The sequence below is a fragment of the Aquarana catesbeiana genome, linkage group LG02, assembly GCF_042186555.1.
Source record: "Aquarana catesbeiana isolate 2022-GZ linkage group LG02, ASM4218655v1, whole genome shotgun sequence".
In the NCBI taxonomy this organism is placed as follows: Eukaryota; Metazoa; Chordata; class Amphibia; order Anura; family Ranidae; genus Aquarana; species Aquarana catesbeiana.
The window spans coordinates 571,196,575-571,220,094 of NC_133325.1; the positions used below are offsets into that span (position 1 = coordinate 571,196,575).

Here is a 23,520-nt window from a genome sequence, read left to right on the forward strand (position 1 = left end):
CTTCAGGCAGTTGTCCCTCCCTAGACTGGTAAGTTCTGGCTCACCGTTTCATGGGCTATCCTGGAAGACGCTTAGAGAAAAGCTGAGTTAGATTTACCGGTAAATCCTTTTCTGAGAGTCTTCCAGGACAGCCAGATTCCCACCCAGTTTTGTCTTGAAGTTATGTGTATTATGCATATGTTTTACAGGGACGTCCTAAGGTTCTTGAGAATACTGACATGGGGCCTGGAGGACCGCCCTTTTATCTGGTGGAGGTTATTGTGTTTCCTGTTCTGGTAGGAGGAGCTCTAGGTCTCATGGGCTGTCCTGGAAAACTCTCAGAAAAGGAGAGTAAGTCTAACTCGGCTTTTTTGTAACTTAATTCTGCATAAAACGTTTAACAGTGTAATTTCATGATAATTTATGAGGGTGTGCTTAGGGGAGGGACAAGGTAGGGGTTGGGTGGCGTAACTGGTTCAGAGTAACTTTAAAGCCTGGCTAGTTGCTCAGGACTTGAAATTTTGAGCTCTGATATAAGTAATCTCAAACTTCAATATAACCATGTGCTTTTGTTTACAGTTGCAAGCTAAATGACTCAAATAACATTTGAATGTTTTATAATACTTATAACCATAAGTATAAAAGACTACTGGCAAGTGAATCTGTGACGGGTGTTTGACAGTGTTGGCGGAAGTAGCTGTGCTGTTGCCCATTTTATGGCGGATGTGGTGGAGGAGAAAATGAAGCCGGACCTGGAGCGAAGCCGTTTCCCTCACTGTGTTGTGTGGACACCTATCCCAGTGTTAACGTAAGAATGTATATAACTCAGCTAAAGAAAATGCTTGCAGAGAATTCAACACACTTACACTCACACTCATAGGACCTGTTAGCAGGAGCATGAGGCCTTCAAAAAATGGCAAGCATTTGTTGTGTCTGATGTTTTGTCTGTACAACTTTATCCACCGCTGTTCGTATATGATATCGTGCAATATAAAAACATATGAATAGGAGTTTAATTTTTTAATATAATCAATACCGTAACCACTTCCCGTCCCGCCATATAGCAGAATGACGGCCGGAAAGTGGTTGTATTATCCTGACTGGATGTCATATGACATTTAGCAGGATAAGCTGCTAGCGTGCGCCAAACGGTGGTGTGTCAGTCTGACACATCGCATCTCTGATCTTGGTAAAGAGCCTATAATGTAGACTCTTCACCATATGATCAGCTGTGTTCAATCACAGCTGATCACATGGTAACCAGGAAGTGCCGTTTATCGTCTTCCTCTACTCGCACTGACAGGCACAAGTAGAGGAGAGCTGATCAGCTGCTCCCCTGACAGGGGGTATCTGCGCTGATAATTATCAGCGCATTGATTATCCGTGCAGACCCATCAAGAATGCCCACTGGAGACCACCAGGGATGATGCCCACTGGAGACTACCAGGGATGCCAATCGGTGCCCATCAGTGATGCCTGCCAGTGCCTCCTGATCAGTGCTGCCTATTAGTGCCGCCTATGAGTGCCCATCAGTACTGCCTCATCAGTGCCTAGCAGTGAAGGAGAAAACTTACTTATTTACAAAGTGGTGACCAAATAAAAGAACCCTCTATTTGTGGGAAAACAAATGATAAATTTTGTCTGTGTACAGTGTTGCATGACTGTGAAATTGTCATTCAAAATGCGACAGCGCTGAAAGCTGAAAATTCGACTGGGCAGGAAGGGGGTGAAAGTGCCCTTATTGAAGTGGTTAAAGTTATCCATCCTTCTTTCCTCCCTCCCCTTCTTTTTTTTTTTTTTTTTCACTTTCTCTGGTCCAGCTTAGGTACATCTAATTCCTGATATCTTGTATCCGGGAAGGTGGGCTCTGGGCATGAAGAAATTCACTTTAGTAGCCTGTGCAACATACTGTCAGAGCTGGACTCTTCCAGATACTTGATCGAGTGGCTTGCATTCTGTATACTGAGCACAGGCTTTGCCATTCAGAGAACAGCTTGTATTTTTTCAATGAATACAAGGTGTCCCTGATTGGACAAGGCTGAGAGGAGGGGTTTAAGACATCATGATCTCCACCTTGTCTAATTAAAGAATGTCTTATATTTATTTGAAAAACATTTTTTCTGAATAGAGGAGGTGCCGAATGAACACCCCCCTGTGTTCTGTATACAAAATATGTCACTCCAGCAGCACCCAGAAGAGACCAACGGTGACTATATGTAGCACTGTCACGTACCTGAGCGGAGACTGAGATGACGAGCTCGGCCTATCTATATCTCCAGCCCAGGCCTTACTGAAAATGAAACAGAGGGTGCTAAGGGACAGGAGGAACACGAGTGCCTGCAGATGTAGGTCAGGGAACTTGCAGCAGGAGATGCGGTTCCAAGGCAGCAGGAGAATCGTCAGATGTGGAACTGTAGCCATGCAAAGCAGTTTAGCTGAGGTTAAGGAAGCACTCCACTTGCGCTGCGGGGCCAGGGTGTGTGGCTGGTCAGAGCTCTTGGCAGACTTGCAGCATGAACATTCAGCGCGGTGCAGAACTGCAGCAGCAGACAGCCAGGCAGACACATGAGCGGGGCGGTAAGTCAGGATCAGAGGCAGGAATGTGGTCATCGGATAGCCAGGGTCATCAACAGGCAGGCAATGAGGTATCAAATCAGGAGCAAAGCCAAAGTCAGGAATGAGCCGGGTCAGAAACTAACGGCAAGACTGAAGCGGGATCAGATGTCAGGTCAGGAGTAAGCCGGGTCAGCAACTAAGGGAACACACTGGAGGTACACAGGACACAGGGAAAGCTGAAGACCAGTCAGCATAGAGCACAAGCAGAAGCATCCTTAAATAGCCCGTCTGGTGCCAAGATGCATCGCGTGCGTGTATTCCTGCGCGCATGTGCATTCCTGTTGGCACTCCTGTGAACATTCTTTCTGACATGCACATTTCTATTAGCCAGACGTCTTCTTACATGCATATTTCTATTAGCCAAATGGCTGGTTGGTATTCTCTGACAAGCACAGGCTACTACAGTGAATTTCTACATCCTCAACTACCATCTGGATGTGAGATATGACGAATCAGATGTAACCAACCTAGACCAATGTAACTAAAAAAGATAACTCCCTTTTAGCTTTAAAGAAGAACTCCCAGAATGTAACTGCTTCAAACATTGGTGGACTTTGAGGGCTGTTCAAAGCTAGAGGATAACGTGAAATTGGGAACAGACGTCGGGCACTAATTCAGAAGTGTGGATGTATGTGGGGTAAGACACGGCTCAAAATCGACCCCGTGTTTCAGATGTGGATATGCCTGTGTGGCCTCAGCCAGTGCTGCTCTGGCCACGCCCCTGACATGTTTTGTCCCGATAGGCGTATCCTACACAGCCATATCCACATCTGAAGCATGGGGTTGGTTTTGAGCAACGTCTTACCCCACATATGCTTCAAACATTTACTTTGAATCAGCTTGGCTCAAATGAATTATGCAGATGCCACCTCTTTGTGGCCAATGATGAGTCTGTAATATACTGCTGCAGCTTATACTACATACAGGAAGCTCCATCCCATTCCGTCGGGTGCACCAGCAACTTTCCCTGTACTAAATAATGAGTCGCTTGCTACAGCAACTTCTCCATACAGGATAAGCCTTGTATTTTTCACTGAATACAAGGCTTTCTCTGATTGGCCAAGATGGAGATCCTGACCCCCACCTATCCACCTCTGCCAATCAGAAGCCTCCTATTCATTGAAAAAATACAAGGCTTCTCCTGAGTGGCAGATCTGTCAGAGCAGTGACGCATAATTTGTTTGAGTCAAGCTGGCACAAAGTAAAAGTTTATAGTAATCACTAGGGTTGTCCTGATACCACTTTTTTAAGACTGAGTACAAGTACCTATGCTTTTTTTCAAGTACTCGCCGGTATCGATTACCGATACTTTTTTTTTTTAATGTCATATGACATTTTTCAAAGCGCAATACAGAGTAGGTGGCACTGATATGCAGCACTGATAGGTTGCACTGATTAAGCAGCACTGATAGGATTAGGTGGCACTGATATGCAGCACTGAGCAGTGACAGATGGCTGGCACTGACAGATGGCACTGACAGGTGGCTGGCATTAATGGGCAGGCACTGAAATGCCATGAGGAAAGGCTGCCTGCAATGGCCCCTCCTGGTACTCCTTGCACTCGACCGCATAAAAGCAGCAGTGGCCATCTTGTTATACCCAGCCCAAACTATATGGACTGGGTGTAACAAGATATCCACTGCTGGCTTACTGCGGCCGAATGCAGGGTGTACCAAGATTGGCGTTGGGATATCCAACCGCTGATGTCGACACAGAGTGTCACTTCCGTTGTTCCGCCTGCTGACTTCCGGTTGCGCCGGGTCGCTTTATTTATCTCTCCCAGGTATCTCCCTGGAGTAAAATATCATTAATTCTTAGAAACCAGGAATTCTCACTCCATCCAGTCCCCCCCTTACGCGATTGGGTTTGGTTTCTATTTTTTACCATTACACTCCTAAAAAAGCTGTCCATAACAAAATGTAGGGGTAAAGTTTGTTTTGCAAGCAGCATTTCTGTTTTTGTTTTATAGTTTGCTATTTTGATGTGTTTTAGGCCCCTTTCACACTACAATGACTTCAAAGTTGCGCAATTTTGCTGCGTTTTCAGAAAAAGCCTGTGTAAACTTGAGGTATATGGACCTTAACTTGCATGAAAGTCAGACCAAAGTGGTACAGGGACTACTTTGAAGTCGGCACCACTTGAAGACGCACATATATTATCATTGGAAATCATGAGTAATGACTTGTCCTGCGACTTTGCAGTCCCAAGTCGCAGGACAAGTCGCACAAGTGTGAAAGGGGCCTTACTGGGGCATTGTGCAATGAGATAAATTAGATAATGTAAAAATAACATTTATTATTTTCTTTAGTGCAGCATTGTCAGGGTGATATCAGCTACCATTTCATTTTTTTTTTGTTTGGGGAGGGGGGAAGGGGTTAAAGGTATTTTTGACTTTAAAGAGCAGAGGTTGTATTTTAGAGAAGTACCTTGTTCGCAGTATTGCCTTGAATATTACTTGGACCACAGGTCTGGTGAACGGACAGTTATGAAAGTTTGACACTGTATCTAACATAATGATGTTTTTTGCAAAACAAAGATTGTTCTGCTTTTCACCCTATGGCATGCATAGCCAGCGGACTTGCTAGGAGATTCTTGCAAGAGAGTCAGCAAAGGCAGTTGATCTTATAGCAGGCACCCCTCTACCAACTGTGTCTTTGATCCTTGTTTTCTTACTAAAATGGGGGATGTGATTTAAAGTGCATCTTTTCCAGACTACGCCCCATGAAAGTTTTTACAAATTCTTAAGTGGTAAAAAAGCTTTCAAACCAGCCATTACTGATCTTTGCAGCTGCATGTACTATAAATCAATTCATCCTCAACTTCACACTAAAGGCTCTAAAGTTGGGCTTCAGTTAGTATCCAACGGGTTAAAAGCACCCGCTGTTTACATTACAGGGCTGCCATAGAAAATAAGGGGAGAATAACTGTTATTTTTCTGCCTGCTCAGAATATGTAAATGTTTTAAGGCCAATTCACACCAGTGCGTTGATCTGGTCTGCTTTTTAGCTCCGCTGTAAAATGCAGATCAACGGAAGGACATCTGAAAAACAATCATTTCCAATGTGTTCTATTCACACCATAAGGCTGCGCATGCATGTCAACGGATATCAAAATGTATGTGTACGGAAGTCAGCGCACATTAAAACGCAGCTATCATGGATGGACACATGCAATACATACATGCATTTTCCATACATTTTAGCACAAGTTCTTGTGAATCGGCCCTTACTATACAGTTTAGGTACAAGTTCACTTGACGCACTGTACTGTTCACTTGAGTGAATACTGAGATTTTCTGGAAACGTTCGCATGGACATTCAAAATAATTTATTTTGTATATACAGTACCTGTGTGTTTCTTTTAGATGGTTATTTCCCTTCATTGGTCACATGGGAATCTGTACATCATCTGGTGTAATCCGAGACTTTGCCGGACCTTATTACGTGTCTGTAAGTACATCTGTTGTATATGTTCTAATTCATATCCTGGGCCACCACTTTGTCATCTTATCAAGATGTAATGCATCCAGGTATAAAGCATATTCTTGGAGGCATATGCTTACAGTCAGAAATCAATACTCCAAGAATGCTTTTGCCTGGAATAATAGGTTGCTGTTTTAGATTCTGCACTGCCACACATACAGTTTCAGACGTATGTAGTTGTTATGTGTGGTTTTACTTGCTTATAAGCAATGAGATTTTCCCATTGATAACAGAATAAATAGTATCTGACCCCTAAACTGGAACTAAGGTGTCTGTTTATGAAACTGAGGTCATTTACTTCTATTCAGATCTCAAACATCTCCTCTGTTAGCCTGTTTATGAAACCGAGCACATCTGTTCCCAGGAGAGGAGAAGAGATGTTTTCCCTCTGAGAATGGCTGTGATCTAAGAAGAACGGAGAAGGCTGCCTATGCTCTCACAACATATTGAATGAAAATGAATACTCACTATGCCTCTCAGCAAATAGCTTGGGGTGTCTACTTTCCAAAATAGGGTCATTTGGGGGGTTTTGTGCCACCTGGGCATTCCATGGCCTCCGAAACTGTGATAGGCAGTGAAGAGTGAAATAAAAAATTTACGCCCTTAGAAAGCCTGAAGGCGGTGCTTGGTTTTCGGGGGCCCGTACGCGGCTAGGCTCCCAAAAAGTCTCACACATGTGGTATCCCCGTACTCAGGAGAAGCAACAGAATGTATTTTGGGGTGTAATTTCACATATTCCCATGGCATGTTTGAGCAATATATCATTTAGTGACAACTTTGTGCAAAAAAAAAAAAAAATGTGTCTTTTTCCCGCAACTTGTGTCACAATATAAAATATTCCATGGACTCGACATGCCTCTCAGCAAATAGCTTGGGGTGTCTACTTTCCAAAATGGGGTCATTTTGGGGGGTTTTGAACTGTCCTGGCATTTTATGCACAACATTTAGAAGCTTATGTCACACATCACCCACTCTTCTAACCACTTGAAGACAAAGCCCTTTCTGACACTTTTTGTTTACATGAAAAAATTATTTTTTTTTGCAAAATTACTTTGAACCCCCAAACATTATATATTTTTTTTAAAGCAAATGCCCTACAGATTAAAATGATGGGTGTTTTCATTTTTTTTTTTTTTTTCCCACACAGTATTTGCGCAGCGATTTTTCAAACGCATTTTTTGGGGAAAAAAACACACTTTTTAAAATTTTAATGCACTAAAACACACTATATTGCCCAAATGTTTGATGAAATAAAAAAGATGATCTTAGGCCGAGTACATGGATACCAAACATGACATGCTTTAAAATTGCGCACAAACGTGCAGTGGCAACAAAATAAATACATTTTTAAAAGCCTTTAAAAGCCTTTACAGGTTACCACTTTAGATTTACAGAGGAGGTCTACTGCTAAAATTACTGCCCTCGATCTGACCTTCGCGGTGATACCTCATATGCATGGTGCAATTGCTGTTTACATTTGACGCCAGACCGACGCTTGCGTTTGCCTTAGCGCGAGAGCAGGGGGGGACAGGGGTGCTGCTTTTTTTTTTTTTTTTTTTTTTTTTTTTTAATATTTTTTTGCTTTTTTTATCTTATTTTTAAACTGTTCCTTTCATTTTTTTATTTTTTTTTAATAATTTTTATTGTTATCTCAGGGAATGTAAATATCCCCTATGATAGCAATAGGTAGTGACAGGTACTCTTTTTTGAAAAAATTGGGGTCTATTAGACCCTAGATCTCTCCTCTGCCCTCAAAGCATCTGACCACACCAAGATCGGTGTGATAAAATGCTTTCCCAATGGCGCTGTTTACATCCGGCGAAATCTAAGTCATGAAATGCTCGTAGCTTCCGGTTTCTTAGGCCATAGAGATGTTTGGAGCCACTCTGGTCTCTGATCAGCTCTATGGTCAGCTGGCTGAATCACCGGCTGCATTCTCAGGTTCCCTGTTGAGACAGGAGAGCCAGAGAAAAACACGGAAGATGGTGGGGGGGGCATTCCCTCCCACTGCTTTTAAAAGCAGTCTAGAGGCTAATTAGCCGCTAGGATTGCTTTTACATGAAAGCCGACCACTGGCTGAAAAGAATGATACCAAGATGATACCTAAACCTGCAGGCATCATTCTGGTATAACCACTCAAAGTCGTGAATGGCGTACCTGAAGACAAAAAAAGGTTAGCAATAAAACACAGTAAACGGTAAAGTATAAAAAATTGCATACCTGAAAAGCAAGCGTGATAAAACATAATAACAATAAAACATTGCAGAATAGAATACAGTAAAAAAGAGCAGAACAATAGAGCGAGAGAGAACAATGAAACGACAACTATTATTTTTTATTTTATATATTTTTTTTTTTTTTTTTTTACACTTTTTTTTGTAACTAACTTTTATAACTGTAACCGGTTCCAGGTTCGGGTCTCTCAAAATGCGATGGCATCTTGGGAGACCCTGTGAAAGTGCGCCTAGTCTGTGCAATGCTGTACCCTGCGCTAATACTCAACTAGTGTATGGTAGCGTTCAAAACATTCACCAATGCAAAGACCAGGATTGTCAGGACAGGAGGGACAATAATAGCGGGTGTCATGCCTATATCCGCGCTTGCTGCAGACGCGACATCTTTTTTGGGGGGGGTTCGTTGGGTAGGGGTACTCAGGAGGACATAAAGAAAATGCCTCTCATGCAGCCGACTGCATTTGGTTGGGGATGTGAATGGGGGAAGTACAGGCGCTGCAGAAGTGGTGGGTTCCCAATTAGGATTGGCGAATGCAGCAGGAAGGGCACTATGGGCACGACGGGCCTGTGTTTGTCTTCTTGGTGGCAGCGGGACACTACTTGTGCTTGCCACCTCACCAGCTTGAACTGCACTTATGGGACTCGCCACGTCACCAAGTGTTACTGCAGTGCTGGTTTGACTACGACCGGGGTGTACTAGGCCGCTGGTGCTTGCCAGTTTACCAAAATGCTACCAAAAAAACTGTTAGCGATCGCAGGGATCAGGCCTGACTCTGCGAACGCTGCAGTTATGCGTTTAGTGTTTTGTAAGTGACAGTGATCAATCGATACTGCACTTGAGTGGGCTGGGCTGGGTCGGGCGGAGGAGCAAACCGCAGGTGCTAGCAGGTATCTGGGCTGATCCCGCTAACACTGCGTTTTTGGGAACCCTAAACTGCTGGGGACGCTAGTATAGATCTAATCGGATCAGATATTGATCTGTTCAGATACTATACCACTAAGGGAGGCGTATGCTGCGTGCGTGGGTTTAAGCGGTACTGGCGCTAATCTGACGCTGCCTGGGGCGACGCATATCACTGCCGGGCGATCAGGGGGCTAAACCTTTATTCGGTAATAAATGGCGGGTGCCCTGACACTATCAAAAATAAACGAACTAACCAGCGTCACCCGTAACACTTTTATGGTGATCAGTGGTGAAAGGGTTAACTAGGGGGCAATCAAGGAGTTAAAACATTTATTAGATAGTATATGGGGGTCCCTGTCGCTACAAAATGCTGACGGCGAACCTAAATATTTACCTCTCTTAACTAGCGTCACCAGTGACACTAATACAGCGATCAGAAAAATGATCGCTTAGGGACACTGGTGACGGGGGGTGATCAAGGGGTTAAAACTTTATTAGGGGGGGGTATCCTAGACCTAAAGGGGGCTAACCCTAACTGCCCTACCACACTAACTGTCACAAACTGAAACCATGCAGTAATCAGAAAAAAAAAACTGCTTGGTTTCAGTGTGACGGGGGGGGGGGGGAGGGGTGATCGGGGGTGTAAAGTGTGCCTGGCATGTTCTACTGAGTGTGTGTGTTTTACACTCACAGTGATGTCTTCTCTCCTCGGCGCCAGAACGGAAAATACCAAGCCGAGGAGAGATGACATCATTTCCTTTGCTGCTGTTTAGCATACAGCAGCAAAGGAAAATTCTCATTGGCTGGGAGCGATCGCGAGGGGGGGGGGGGCACGAACGGATGGTCTCCCCCTCGCCTCTCATCGCTCCCAGACCAAAGCCGACCGCCTTGGGCATGGGGGGGGTCCGATCGGTACGTGATTCTGCCTGCCCGTGCCATTCTGCCAACGTATATCGCATTAAGGTGAAAAACCTTCTGTAGTACAGCAGCCCCCCTTTTTTACTTACCTGAACCCGATCGTTCCAGCGACGGGGATGAGCACAGTCGCTCCAGCCACTCTCTTGGGTCCTCATTGGATAGATTGATAGCAGCAGGAGCCATTGGCTCAAGAGAAGAAGGTTGAACTTCCCCCTATCCCCAGCAGCTCCTAAACTGTCCTAAAAGCCTATGGGGGTTATTTACTAAAACTGGAGCACTCAGAATTTGGTGCAGCTGTGCAGATTTTGCAGCCTCCAGTTTTAGTAATAACCCCCACGTGTACATGGACACATAATCTTCAAAAAAAAAGCTTGAGTTTAGGAGCTTTGGCAAAAAAATGGCTAAAGCTCCTAAACTCAAGTTTAGGAGCTGTAGTGTACATGAAGCCTTAAATTGTTTAGAAGCCAACAAAAGCAGTACTGTGGCACTTTGCTTGTAGTAAGAATAATATGGTGTTTCTCAAAGTGTTTGATAATAATGATCACATGCTCACTCTGGATCCGTCCATATCAGGTATCTTAAAGTAATACTGCATGAAGTCCATAGAATAGGACACTTGTGGCCCACAGTGTACACATCCTCGATGTCAAACTCTCTAACCAATAAAAAAATTGTATTTATTTTTGAGTGCAATCACATTCTACCAGCTGCTGCACTGGGTTTCAGTAGTATTTTTAACGTGAGAATTGCTTCAACTTCTTAGCCCTGGTTCACACAGGGGCGGCACGACGCTGAGGCGACCTGCAAACGACTTCCGCGGCGACTTGCAAAACGACTTCTGTATAGAAGTCTATGCAAGTTGCCCCAAGTCGCCCCCAAAGTAGCACAGGAACCTTTTTCTAAGTTGGAGCGACTTGCGTCGCTCCTATTAGAACGGTTCCATTGTACAGAACGGGAGGTGACTTGTCAGGCGGCTAGGTCGCCTGACAAGTCGCCCCTGTGTGAACCGGCTCTTCAGGTGACAGGGCAGGCAGACTTGGTGAGATTCAAGTAGAAGTGAAAACTACTTTTGCCACAATTTTTAGATGGCATAGTTAGGTCTGCAAATTATGAACATAATAGTTATAGTTGGTATCTAAAGGTTTTAATGGTTATGGGATGTAGCTGTCTATGGGTTGGTCACTAAGTTTTATCATTACTTTTTTTTGTAAACTGGAGGGGACAAAAGTAATGTCAATAGCAGCTAATTGAAGGCTTTTCCTTTCTTACATAAACTAGAAAATGACAGCTGATTTGGTGTAGGTTATTGAAGTCATCAAAGCTATTTCGCTGCTGATAATCTTGACTGCAGTTATATGTAACATAAAACTCTTTGTTTACAGGAAGATTGTATGGCATTTGGGAAACCAGTCAAGTAAGTGGCTTCTTTTGCAGTAACAAAATTCCTCAGTTAATTTTTATGTTTCTAATTTTCACCATTCTGCAAAAAATCTTCATATTTAGATACTGGCAATTGGATCCTAATCTTGTCTATGCCAATGGTCCCAATCCATGGGATACAGCTGTCAATGAAGCTTCTGAAGAGTATAAACATCGCATGGTGAGTTCTTTTTTTCACATCAAAGTTGCATCAGTTTTAAGGCGTAATTCTAGGCAGATATAAGGAATACACATAGCAATGCAGATATGTATTCAATAAAAAATGTATGTATTTTTAAATGCAGCTAATATAAGAATCTGGGTTGACTAGGAATTTACCTCATTTTAATTGACTATACAGTAGCACTTGGACTGAAAGGTGCAGTACTAGGAGCCAATCGGGCTCTGCTGCATTGCACGTGTGATGACAAGGAACAAGTTGATAGGAAGAGAGAGCAGAGGGTTTATCTTAACCACTTGCAGACCACCCGCCCACAATGTACTGCAGATGGGCAGCACGTACAGGCAAAGTGCACTGGTATGTCGCTGCATGTTTCCTGGTTTAGGGCGCATGCGTGTGTGCACCCCGCAGACACCCACTATGATTGTACACAGTCGGAGTTTGTCAACAGGTCCCAGCCAATGATTCATGGCCAGGCCTGCAGATTGGCTGTATCCAATCATAGCCCAGAACCCTGTGTTGACAATCAACACAGGGCTCTGTACAGAGGAAACAATCTCTCTGGTTTCTTCTCACTGCAGAGTAGGGAGAGGAAACAAAGCGATCTTTAATAAAAGCACACATTACACTGTTAGGCACACATTTAACCCCTTGATTACCCAAGATGTTAACCCCTTCCCAGCCAGTGTCCTTAGTACAGTGACAGTGTGTAGTATTATGTCTGTATTAGTGTTGTGTGTGATGTCAGTGCCAGTTAGTGTCAGATTACTGCCTCACTGTCGCAGTCCCATTATAAGTCGCTGATCACCACCATTAGTAGTATTACTAAATAAATAAAAATTTCAGTATATATATCATAGTTTTTAGACGCTATAGCTTTTACACAAACCAATCAATATACACTTTGGGATTTTTTTTTGCCAAAGACATGTAGCACAATACATTTTGCCCAAAATTTATGAAGAAATTACATTTTTTTTATTGGATATGTTTTATAGCATAAACTAAAAATATATATATATATATATATATATATATATATATATATATATATATAATATATATAATATAATATATTAAAAAAAAAATAAATAAATATATATATATATATCCATCCACATGTCAGGGTGCTAGGTGTTATCCTGGATTCTGAACTCTCCTTTCGGCCCCACATCCAATCACTTTCCAAAGCTTGCCGTCTCAACCTCCGCAACATCTCTAAACTACGTCCCTTTCTAACCAGTGAAACCACAAAGCTCCTGATTCACTCCCTGGTTATCTCTCGCCTTGACTACTGCAACTCACTCCTCATTGGCTTACCTTTAAATAGACTATCCCCCCTTCAGTCCATCATGAATGCTGCTGCCAGACTCATCCACCTTACAAACCGCTCAGTGTCTGCTACCCCTCTCTGCCAATCCCTCCATTGGCTACCACTCGCCCAACAAATTAAATTCAAAATACTAACAATAAGTTACAAAGCCATCCACAACTGTGCCCCCAGCTACATCACTAACCTAGTCTCAAAATACCAACCTAATCGCCATCTCCGTTCCTCCCAAGACCTCCTGCTCTCTAGCTCCCTCATCGCCTCCTCCCATATCCACCTCCAGGACTTCTCCCGAGCCTCGCCTATCCTCTGGAACTCCACTTTTAGGCGATCCCTGAAAACTTTCCTCTTCAGAGAAGCCTATCCTGCCTCCATCTAACAACTGCACTATTTTCTCCATTAGCTCATCCCCCACAGCTATTACCCTTTTGTATAACTTGACCCTCCCTCCTAGATTGTAAGCTCTAACGAGCAGGGCACTCTGATTCCTCCTGTATTGAATTGTATTGTACTTGTACTGTCTGCCCTAATGTTGTAAAGCGCTGCGTAAACTGTCGGCGCTATATAAATCCTGAATAATAATTTATATATATATATATATATATATATATATATATATATATATATATATATATATATATATATATATATAAAGACTGGATCAATGCAATATCTTCTTTACTTTTCAAATTTGAAAAAATCTTGAAGTAAAGAAGATATTGCATTGAAGCATTGGTCCCGTCTTTTCTTCCAAATTGAGTGTTGGTGGAGGATTGGGAGTGCACCCTGACCTTGCTTTGATATCACAGATTAGAAAGAAAAGAAGGTAACCCACCCATTGATTGATTTTATATATACAGTGTTGACGGAAAGTATTTAGACCCCCTTAAATTTTTCACTCTTTGTTATATTGCAGCCATGTGCTAAAATCATTTAAGTTCATTTTTTTTCCACATTAATGTACACACAGCACCCCATATTGACAGAAAAACACAGAATTGTTGACATTTTTGCAGATTTATTAAAAAAGAAAAACTGAAATATCACATGGTCCTAAGTATTCAGACCCTTTGCTGTGACACTCATATATTTAACTCAGGTGCTGTCCATTTCTTCTGATCGTCCTTGAGATGGTTCTACACCTTCATTTGAGTCCAGCTGTGTTTGAGTATACTGATTGGACTTATTGGACTTACAGCTCACAGTGCATGTCAGAGCAAATGAGAATCGTGAGGTCAAAGGAACTGCCTGAAGAGCTCAGAGACAGAATTGTGGCAAGGCACAGATCTGGCCAAGGTTACAAAAAAATTCTGCTGCACTTAAGGTTCCTAAGAGCACAGTGGCCTCCATAATCCTTAAATGGAAGATGTTTGGGGCGACCAGAACCCTTCCTAGAGCTGGCCGTCCGGCCAAACTGAGCTATCGGGGGAGAAGAGCTTTGGTGAGAGAGGAAAAGAACCCAAAGATCACTGTGGCTGAGCTCCAGAGATGCAGTCGGGAGATGGGAGAAGGTTATAGAAAGTCAACCATCACTGCAGCCCTCTACCAGTCGGGGCTTTATGACAGAGTGGCCCGACGGAAGCCTCTCCTCAGTGCAGGACACATGAAAGCCTGCATGAAGTTTGCTAAAAAACACCTAAAGGACTCCAAGATGGTGAGAAATAAGATTGTTTGGTCTGATAAGACCAAGATAGAACTTTTTGGCCTTAATTCTAAGTGGTACGTGTAGAGAAAAACAGGCACTGCTCATCACCTGTCCAATACAGTCCCAACAGTGAAGCATGGTGGTGGCAGCATCATGTTGTGGGGGTGTTTTTCAGCTGCAGGGACAGGACGACTGGTTGCAACCGAGGGAAAGATGAATGCGGGCCAAGTACAGGGATATCCTGGACAAAAACCTTCTCCAGAGTGCTCAGGACCTAAGACTGGGCCGAAGGTTTACCTTCCAACAAGGCAATGACCCTAAGCACACAGCTAAAATAATGGAGTGACTTCACAACAACTCCGTGACTGTTCTTGAATGGCCCAGCCAGAGCCCTGACTTAAAACCAATTGAGCATCTCTGGAGAGACCTAAAAATGGCTGTCCACAAACGTTTACCATCCAGCCTGACAGAACTGGAAAGGATCTGCAAGGAGGAATGACAGAGGATCCCCAAATCCAGGTGTGAAAAACTTGTTGCATGTTTCCCAAAAAGACTCATGGCTGTATTAGATCAAAAGGGTGCTTCTACTAAATACTGAGCAAAGGGTCTGAATACTTAGGACCATGTGATATTTCAGTTTTTCTTATTTAATAAATCTGCAAAAATGTCAACAATTCTGTGTTTTTCTGTCAATATGGGGTGCTATGTGTACATTAATGAGGAAAAAAATTAACTTAAATTATTTCAGCAAATGGCTACAATATAACAAAGAGTGAAAAATTTTAGGGGGTCTGAATACTTTCCGTACCCACCGTGTATGTAATTATATATATATATATATATATATATATATATATATATATATATATATGTGTGTGTGTGTATATATATAAAATTTATGGCGATGTAGTGGGTAGCACTCTTGCCTAGCAGTAAAAAGTGTAAATGCTAAAGACTATATATTATAGGCGGTGTAGTGGGTAGCGCTCTCGCCTAGCAGTAAAAAGGGTCGCTGGTTCGAATCCCAACCACGACCCTACCTGCCTGGAATTTGCATGTTCTCCCTGTGCCGACGTGGGTTTCCTCCCACACTCCAAAGACATGCTGGTAGGTTAATTAGCTTCTGTCTATATTGGCCCTAGTATATGAATGTGAGTTAGGGAATTTGGATTGTAAGCTCCTTGAGGGTAGGGACCGATGTGAATGTACAATGTATATGTATATGTATATGTAAATAATAAATATATAATTTTTTTTTTTTTTTTCTCTAAAAATGTAAATATCAAAACGTTAATTTATTTTCAGTAATTCAATTCAAAAAGTGAAACTCATATATTTTATATAGATTCATTACACACAGAGTGATTATATTTCAAGCATTTCTTTCTTTCTTTTTATTTTGATGATTATGGCTTACCGCTAGTGAAAACCCAACATTTAGTAACTCAGAGAATTAGAATATTGTGAAAAAGTTCAATATTGTAGACTCATGGTGTCACACTCTAATCTGCTAATTAACTCAAAACACCTGTAAAGTTTTCCTGAGCCTTTAAATGGTCTCTCAGTCTGGTTCAGTAGGTTACACAATCATGGGGAAGACAACTTCAGTTGTCCAGAAGACAGTGATTGACACCCTCCACAAGGAGGGTAAGTCACAAAAGGTCATTGCTAAAGAAGCTGGCTGTTCAGAGTGCTGTATCCAAGCATATTAATGAATAGTTGAGCGGAAGGAAAAAGTGTGGTAGAAAAAGGTGCATAAGCAACAGGGATAACCGCAGCCTTGAGAGGATTGTGAAGCAAAGAGTCTGACTATTCAAGGATTTGGGGAGATTCACAAGGAGTAGACTACTTCCGGTGTCAGTGCTTCAAGAGCCACCACACACAGACATATCCAGGACATGGACTACAACTGCCACATTCCTTGTCAAGCCACTCCTGAACCAGAGACGTCAGAAGCGCCTTACCTGGGCTAAGGAGAAAAAGGACTGGACTGTTGCTCAGTGGTCCAACCGAATGAAAGTAAATTTTACATTTCAGTTGGAAATCAAGGTCCCAGAGTCTAGAGGAAGAGTGGAGAGGCACAGAATCCAAGTTGCACTAGGTCCAGCGTGAAGTTTCCACAGTGAGTGATGATTTGGGGAGCCATGTAATCTGCTGGTGTTGGTTAGCCGAGCCCTCTAGTTAGCCGAGCCCTTTACCAGGAAATTCTAGAGCACTTCATGCTTCCCTCTGCTGACCAGCTTTGTGGAGATGCTGATTTTTGTTTCCAGTAGGACTTGGCACCTGCCCACACTGCCAAAAGTACCAATACCTGATTTAGTGATCATGGTATCACTATGCTTGATTGGCCAGCAAACTTGCCTGACCCATATCCCATATAGAATCTGCGGGGTATTGTCAAGAGGCAGATGAGACATCAGACCCATGAAGGTGAGTTGAAGGCCACTATCAAAGCAACCTGGGCTTCCATAACACCTCAGCAGTGCCACAGGCTGATCGACTCCATGCCATGCTGCACTGATGCAGTAATTCATGCAAAAGGAGCCCTGACCAACTATTGAGTGCATACTATACTGCACATGGACATACTTTTCAGTAAGCCAACAGTTCTATATTAAAAATCCTTTTTTTTTTTTTTTTTTTTTTTTTTTATAAGTCTTATGTAATATTCTAATTTAACTGAGATACTGATTTTTGGGTTTTCGATAGCTGTAAGCCATAATGATCAAAATTATAAGAAAGACCGGCTTAAAATATATCACTTTCTGGGGACATTTACTAAAGATAGTGCACACAAAATCTGGTGCAGCTCTGCATAGAAACCAATCAGTTTTATTGTCAAAGCTTAATTAAACAAGCTTAAGATAGAAGCTGATTGGTTACTATACATGGCTGCACCAGATTCTGAGTCCACCAGTTTTAATAAATCTCCCCCTATGTGTAAATGCTATATAATACAAGTTTCACTTTTTTAAAATATTTTCACAATTTTTTCGTTTGTATATTAAAAAAACGCTGCTGATCAAATACCACCAAAAGAAAGCTTTATTTGTGTGAAAAAAATGATATAAATTTCGTTTTGGGTGCAGCGTTGCATGACCGCGCAATTACCAGTTAAAGTAGTGCAGTGCTAAAACAAAAAATGGCCTCGTCATGAAGGGGATAAAACCTTCTGGAGCTGAGGTGCTTAATAGGCTGCTGCTTTTCCTTCACTGCCCAGTCACAGGCTAAGGGTAGGGAATTAACTTGGCTGTAATGCAGAACAAACGTGGAGAAAAATCAGGTGCCTATTCTGGCTGTGTTGGTTGGTAGAGTTGTGCAAATCTTAGGACTGGCCAGACATAATTGCATATTCCTTGACAGGTTAAACTGCTCTCATAATTCTATTTCAACTGTGTATTTAGCTGTTTTCCTGAAGTTGTTCATTAATGCCATATCTAAAACTAGCAGAAAAGGTGTTGGTTTACTAAAATAATGACTGTTAACTTAGCAAAGTGAATGTTTACTTTGCATAATACAGCTTCACTGAGTTTAGTAAAGAAAATTAAACTGCATTCACAACAGTCAACCTATCTTGTGCTACAATAAATCAACTTTTTCAAATCTTTTACCTTACCTGATTGGATATGAACACAGACTCGCTTTATTACGCATCTGCTTGTAGGCATACATTTTTGAAGAGAAAAGCCCTTTAGTTTTCTTTTGAAACCGTTCCTTATCCCTCCTAATTGTCAATTCGTAATCCTGATTTCAGAAAGATGATCAACTGTAGTAATTTGTCGGGCTGCCACGCACTGTCAAATGTTTTTATTGAGTGAGTTTTGATCCCTGTTCTGCCTGATTTTATATGGTCCTATCAAGGCAGCTTAAAGAAAAAAACATTTTCATCTCCTTTTTGGTGGTTTAATATTCTCCATCAAAAACATTGTATACAGTATGGTATGCATACTCCTTTGTTGATCTCTGATTCGCATTTTTGTATGTAAATTTCTTTGTTTTTTTTTTGTTCTAGCACAATTTATGCTGTGATAACTGTCATTCTCATGTGGCTATGGCTTTGAACCTTATGAAGTACAATAACACAAACTGGAATATGGTGAAACTGTGTATTCTGAGCTTGGTTTACAGTAAATATGTTAGGTGAGTTTGTCTTTTACTGCTTAAGTCCTTGTATACTCAACTATGTTCTATGTTCTGTGTGTGTATGTATAGACAATATGCATATATATGTGAAAATCTTTCTTTCTTTTTCTTTCCTTTCTTTCCTTTTCCTTTTCCCTCTTTCTCTCTCATATTTTTATATATACACAGTGAATATAAAATGTCATGTTTCTGTAATATAAAAAAATAAGTTAAGATAAGATAAATCCTTTCAGAACTTTTTTTTCCACCTTTTTAATGTGACCTTTAGACTGTACAACTCAAATGAAAAACAAACTGAAATCTTTTAAGGGGGGGGAGTAAAAATAAAAAAAATAAAATAATGTGGTTGCATAAGTGTGCTCACCCTCTTATAACTGGGGATGTAGTTCAGAATTAAGCACTCACATTCAAACTCATGTTAAATAGGAGTCAGTACACACCTGCCATCATTTAAAGTGCCTCTGCTTAACCCCAAATAAAATTCAGCTGCTCTAGTAGGTCTTTCCTGACATTTTCTTAGTCGCATCCTACAGCAAAAGTCATGGTCCACAAAGAGGGTGGTGTACAAGTTCTGGGAGTTACTTTGGGAGAGAGTGGCCAGCAAGTTTGTGCTGTGCTTGCCTTTGGATAGTTGGACATGGGTGGCTCTTTATGACAGACTTCTGGCCTCAGTTCAATTTTGCGCTGCATTCTGACGGAAACCTATGTTTAGGCAAAACACCAGGGCCATCCTAATAAAGTCCAACTGCAGCATTTTTACCTAAATTTCTTTTAAATGCTTTTAATACTATTTAACTATGCCCACCCAACCTATTTGACCCACTATACTAATACTTTGAACATATCTGTTTCGACAGGTTGAAACAAAGAGGGAAACTGAACTCTATTTTACTTCTGTATTCTTTTATACTATCTATAGGATAGATCTAACTGTATGTACTCTGTAACGTTCATTTTGAATACCTCATGTACTTTTAGTGTCGGAGGCTTCCTGAAGACCTGGGTCCCCTTCCTCTTGTTGATAGGGACAGTTATCGCAATTGTGCTCACTTTACATCTGCGGTGAAATTTGTCACGGACTCTCCTATCATCAATCAGCTTGATTCTATCCGCTACTTGGATTCAAGGAGAAATTGAACAGAGGACAGTATCTTCACGTTGCAGGAATACTTTACTAATACTAACTTTCATAAAGGCTTGCATGTTCCTCTGTGCCATGTTTTCCTTTTAAAAACAACTGGCTTTACAGGAAACATTATAGTAAACCTTTGTTTGTTCTTTCTTTCATATCAGAAAGTACCACATCTAATCTCTTATGGGATCCAGGCCCTCATATCATATAGCCAAACAAAAATGGTGTCAAGAATGCATTTATAAGCACAGTATAACTGTAAATACAATATGGAATTTTATTCCATGCCATAGATTTTTTTTACTGGTATAGTCAATTAATTATGTAACTGTTGGTGTTTGCATACATTATATATTAATAAAGTAAAGAAGTAAAGTAATATGGTTCTACTCAGGAGTCAAGCAATCTGTGTAGCACTTATAATATTCATGGATGCTTACGTTTGATTCATGATGGAACAGAGCAGAAAATACCGAACCTGGTAAGCAGAAATGTAAGCATGCACTGTGCTTCTTTCCTTTTGTGCATATTTAAGGATTTGAGTGAAGTGGGCTTTGAAAACCTACAATCAGATACACCATTTTATGCACAATTTTAGTGCCTCTAAGAAGACATCCTTAAACATCTACATGGATTCCAAATGGAGTGGAAGCTTGATCTATAATAGCCTTTTTGTGTGTGCCTGTATAATTGCACACTCGATAACTGATTGGATTGTCTAAATGTTGTAATTGGTCAGTATATGGTTGTGCTCTTAAGATGTCTTAAAATGGTCCTAAATTTTTAGGTCTAGTGCACTTTAATAGACAAAGCAACAGAGCGGAAAATCTTCCTTTGTGATCACGAGTGTCTCCAACCACCGTAGAAGCTTGTCATCACCTACTTTGTAGATTTGAAATGCCCAGTTAATACAAGTGATGCTAGAAATTGCTAATTATTATGAACCCATTTATGGCTGCCCTAAAGCACAATATTCATGCAGCACAACAAACTGAACACAGAAACATGGATTTTAAAACATTAACACACGCCGCTAACATTGTTTAACGTAATCTGGTCTTTATGCATAATGAAGACACAAAAAAGACTAAAGCTTCTATATACAGTGGGAATGGAAAGTATTCAGACCCCCTTAAATTTTTCACTCTTTGTTATATTGCAGCCATTTGCTAAAATCATTTAAGTTCATTTTTTTCCTCATTAATGTACACACAGCACCCCATATTGACAGAAAAACACAGAATTGTTGACATTTTTGCAGATTTATTAAAAAAGAAAAACTGAAATTATTACATGGTCCTAAGTATTCAGACCCTTTGCTGTGACACTCATATATTTATCTCAGGTGGTGTCCATTTCTTCTGATCATTCTTGAGATGGTTCTACACCTTCATTTGAGTCCAGCTGTGTTTGATTACACTGATTGGACTTGATTAGGAAAGCCACACACATGTCTATATAAGACCTTACAGCTCACAGTGCATGTCAGAGCAAATGAGAATCATAAGGTCAAAGGAACTGCCTGAAGAGCTCAGAGACAGAATTGTGGCAAGGCACAGATCTGGCCAAGGTTACAAAAAAAATTCTGCTGCACTTAAGGTTCCTAAGAGCACAGTGGCCTTCATAATCCTTAAATGGAAGATGTTTGGGACGACCAGAACCCTTCCTAGAGCTGGCTGTCCGGCCAAACTGAGCTATCGGGGGAGAAGAGCCTTGGTGAGAGAGGTAGAGAATAACCCAAAGATCACTGTGGCTGAGCTCCAGAGATGCAGTCGGGAGATGGGAGAAAGTTGTAGAAAGTCAACCATCACTGCAGCCCTCCACCAGTTGGGGCTTTATGGCAGAGTGGCCCGACAGAAGCCTCTCCTCAGTGCAAGACACATGAAAGCCCGCATGGCGTTTGCTAAAAAAAAAAAACACTTGAAGGACTCTAAGATGGTAAGAAATAAGATTCGCTGGTCTGATGAGACCAAGATAGAACTTTTTGGCCTTAATTCTAAGCGGTATGTGTGGAGAAAACCAGGCACTGCACATCACCTGTCCAATACAGTGAAGCATGGTGGTGGCAGCATTATGCTGTGGGGGTGTTTTTCAGCTGCAGGGACAGGACGACTGGTTGCAATCGAGGGAAAGATGAATGCGGCCAAGTACAGGGATATCCTTCTCCAGAGTGCTCAGGACCTCAGACTGGGCCGATGGTTTACCTTCCAACAAGACAATGACCCTAAGCACACAGCTAAAATAACGAAGGAGTGGCTTCACAACAACTCCGTGACTGTTCTTGAATGGCCCAACCAGAGCCCTGACTTAAACCCAATTGAGCATCTCTGGAGAGACCTAAAAATGGCTGTCCACCAACATTTACCATCCAACCTGCTAGAACTGGAGAGGATCTGCAAGGAGGAATGGCAGAGGATCCCCAAATCCAGGTGTGAAAAACTTGTTGCATCTTCCCCAAAAAGACTCATGGCTGTATTCGATCAAAAGGGTGCTTCTACTAAATACTGAGCAAAGGGTCTGAATGCTTGTGATATTTGAATACTTAAATATCACAGGACCATGTGATATTTCATTTTTTCTTTTTTAATAAATCTGCAAAAATGTCAACAATTCTGTGTTTTTCTGTCAATATGGAGTGCTGTGTGTACATTAATGAGGAAAAAAATGAACTTAAATGATTTTAGATAACGGCTGCAATATAACAAAGAGTGAAAAATGTAAGGGGGTCTGAATACTTTCTGTCCCCACTGTAAATCCCTGCTTGTAACTATTAACAGAGGTACAAAACAAGGGTGTCCACTATTGCAATAGAGCCTCTTGCCCTTCCCATTCATTTCAACCCTGATATTAAGGGAGCAACAATGTGGCTCTCTAGCAAATTGCGACCTTTCATCAAATGTCCAGCACTTCACTTGTGGTCTGGGACAGACATAGGGCTAGGAAGAAGCTTCCCTCACCTCATCCCCCTCTTGCTACTCTGCTAAACAATCTGCCCCCTAATGAAATGTTTTGCTATTGTCAAATCGTTTATAAAAACTAAAATGAAATGTGCTGTTAGGCCGCTTACTTTATCGCCATTTAAATTATCCTGCAGAACTACCACTCATTCGAAGGGCCATACTCCATACTCTATGAGCAGACTTCCTTATATGGCTCAATGGAAAGGAGATTTGGAATCTACATTTGACCTAGAGGAATGGCATATAGCTAATAATTTGTCATATGTTTCTCCTAATATAACCCTGGTGGAATCCAGTTATAAATTATTCATGCATTGGTACATGGTACCCACTGGAGTAGCTAAAATGTGTCCACAAGCATCCACCTGCTTCAGGTATTGCAGCCAGCTGGGAACTATGTTTCAGATTTGGTGGCATTGTCCTAAACTCACTAAATTCTGGATCAGACTTTTCAACCTGATGCAATCGGTAACTGCAGTGAACACCACCAGAAATTGCTCTAGAAAGCACTAGATATAGAGGTCCCAACTTAACAGAAAAATTTATATCTTATATTATTTTCCATATAATATATTAT

At 41.5% G+C, this 23,520-nt stretch overlaps 1 protein-coding gene across 1 annotated transcript; it reads left to right on the forward strand.

Moving 5' to 3' along the window:
• The first annotated feature begins 530 nt into the window (after nucleotides 1-530).
• Nucleotides 531-20,362, forward strand: TMEM222 (transmembrane protein 222). Its single transcript, XM_073616088.1, has 6 exons — nucleotides 531-787; nucleotides 5,960-6,044; nucleotides 11,516-11,547; nucleotides 11,637-11,733; nucleotides 18,721-18,848; nucleotides 19,830-20,362. The coding sequence occupies exons 1-6, from the start codon at nucleotides 696-698 to the stop codon at nucleotides 19,915-19,917; spliced, it is 522 nt and encodes a 173-aa protein (XP_073472189.1). The 5' UTR covers nucleotides 531-695; the 3' UTR covers nucleotides 19,918-20,362.
• The last annotated feature ends 3,158 nt before the right edge of the window (nucleotides 20,363-23,520 follow it).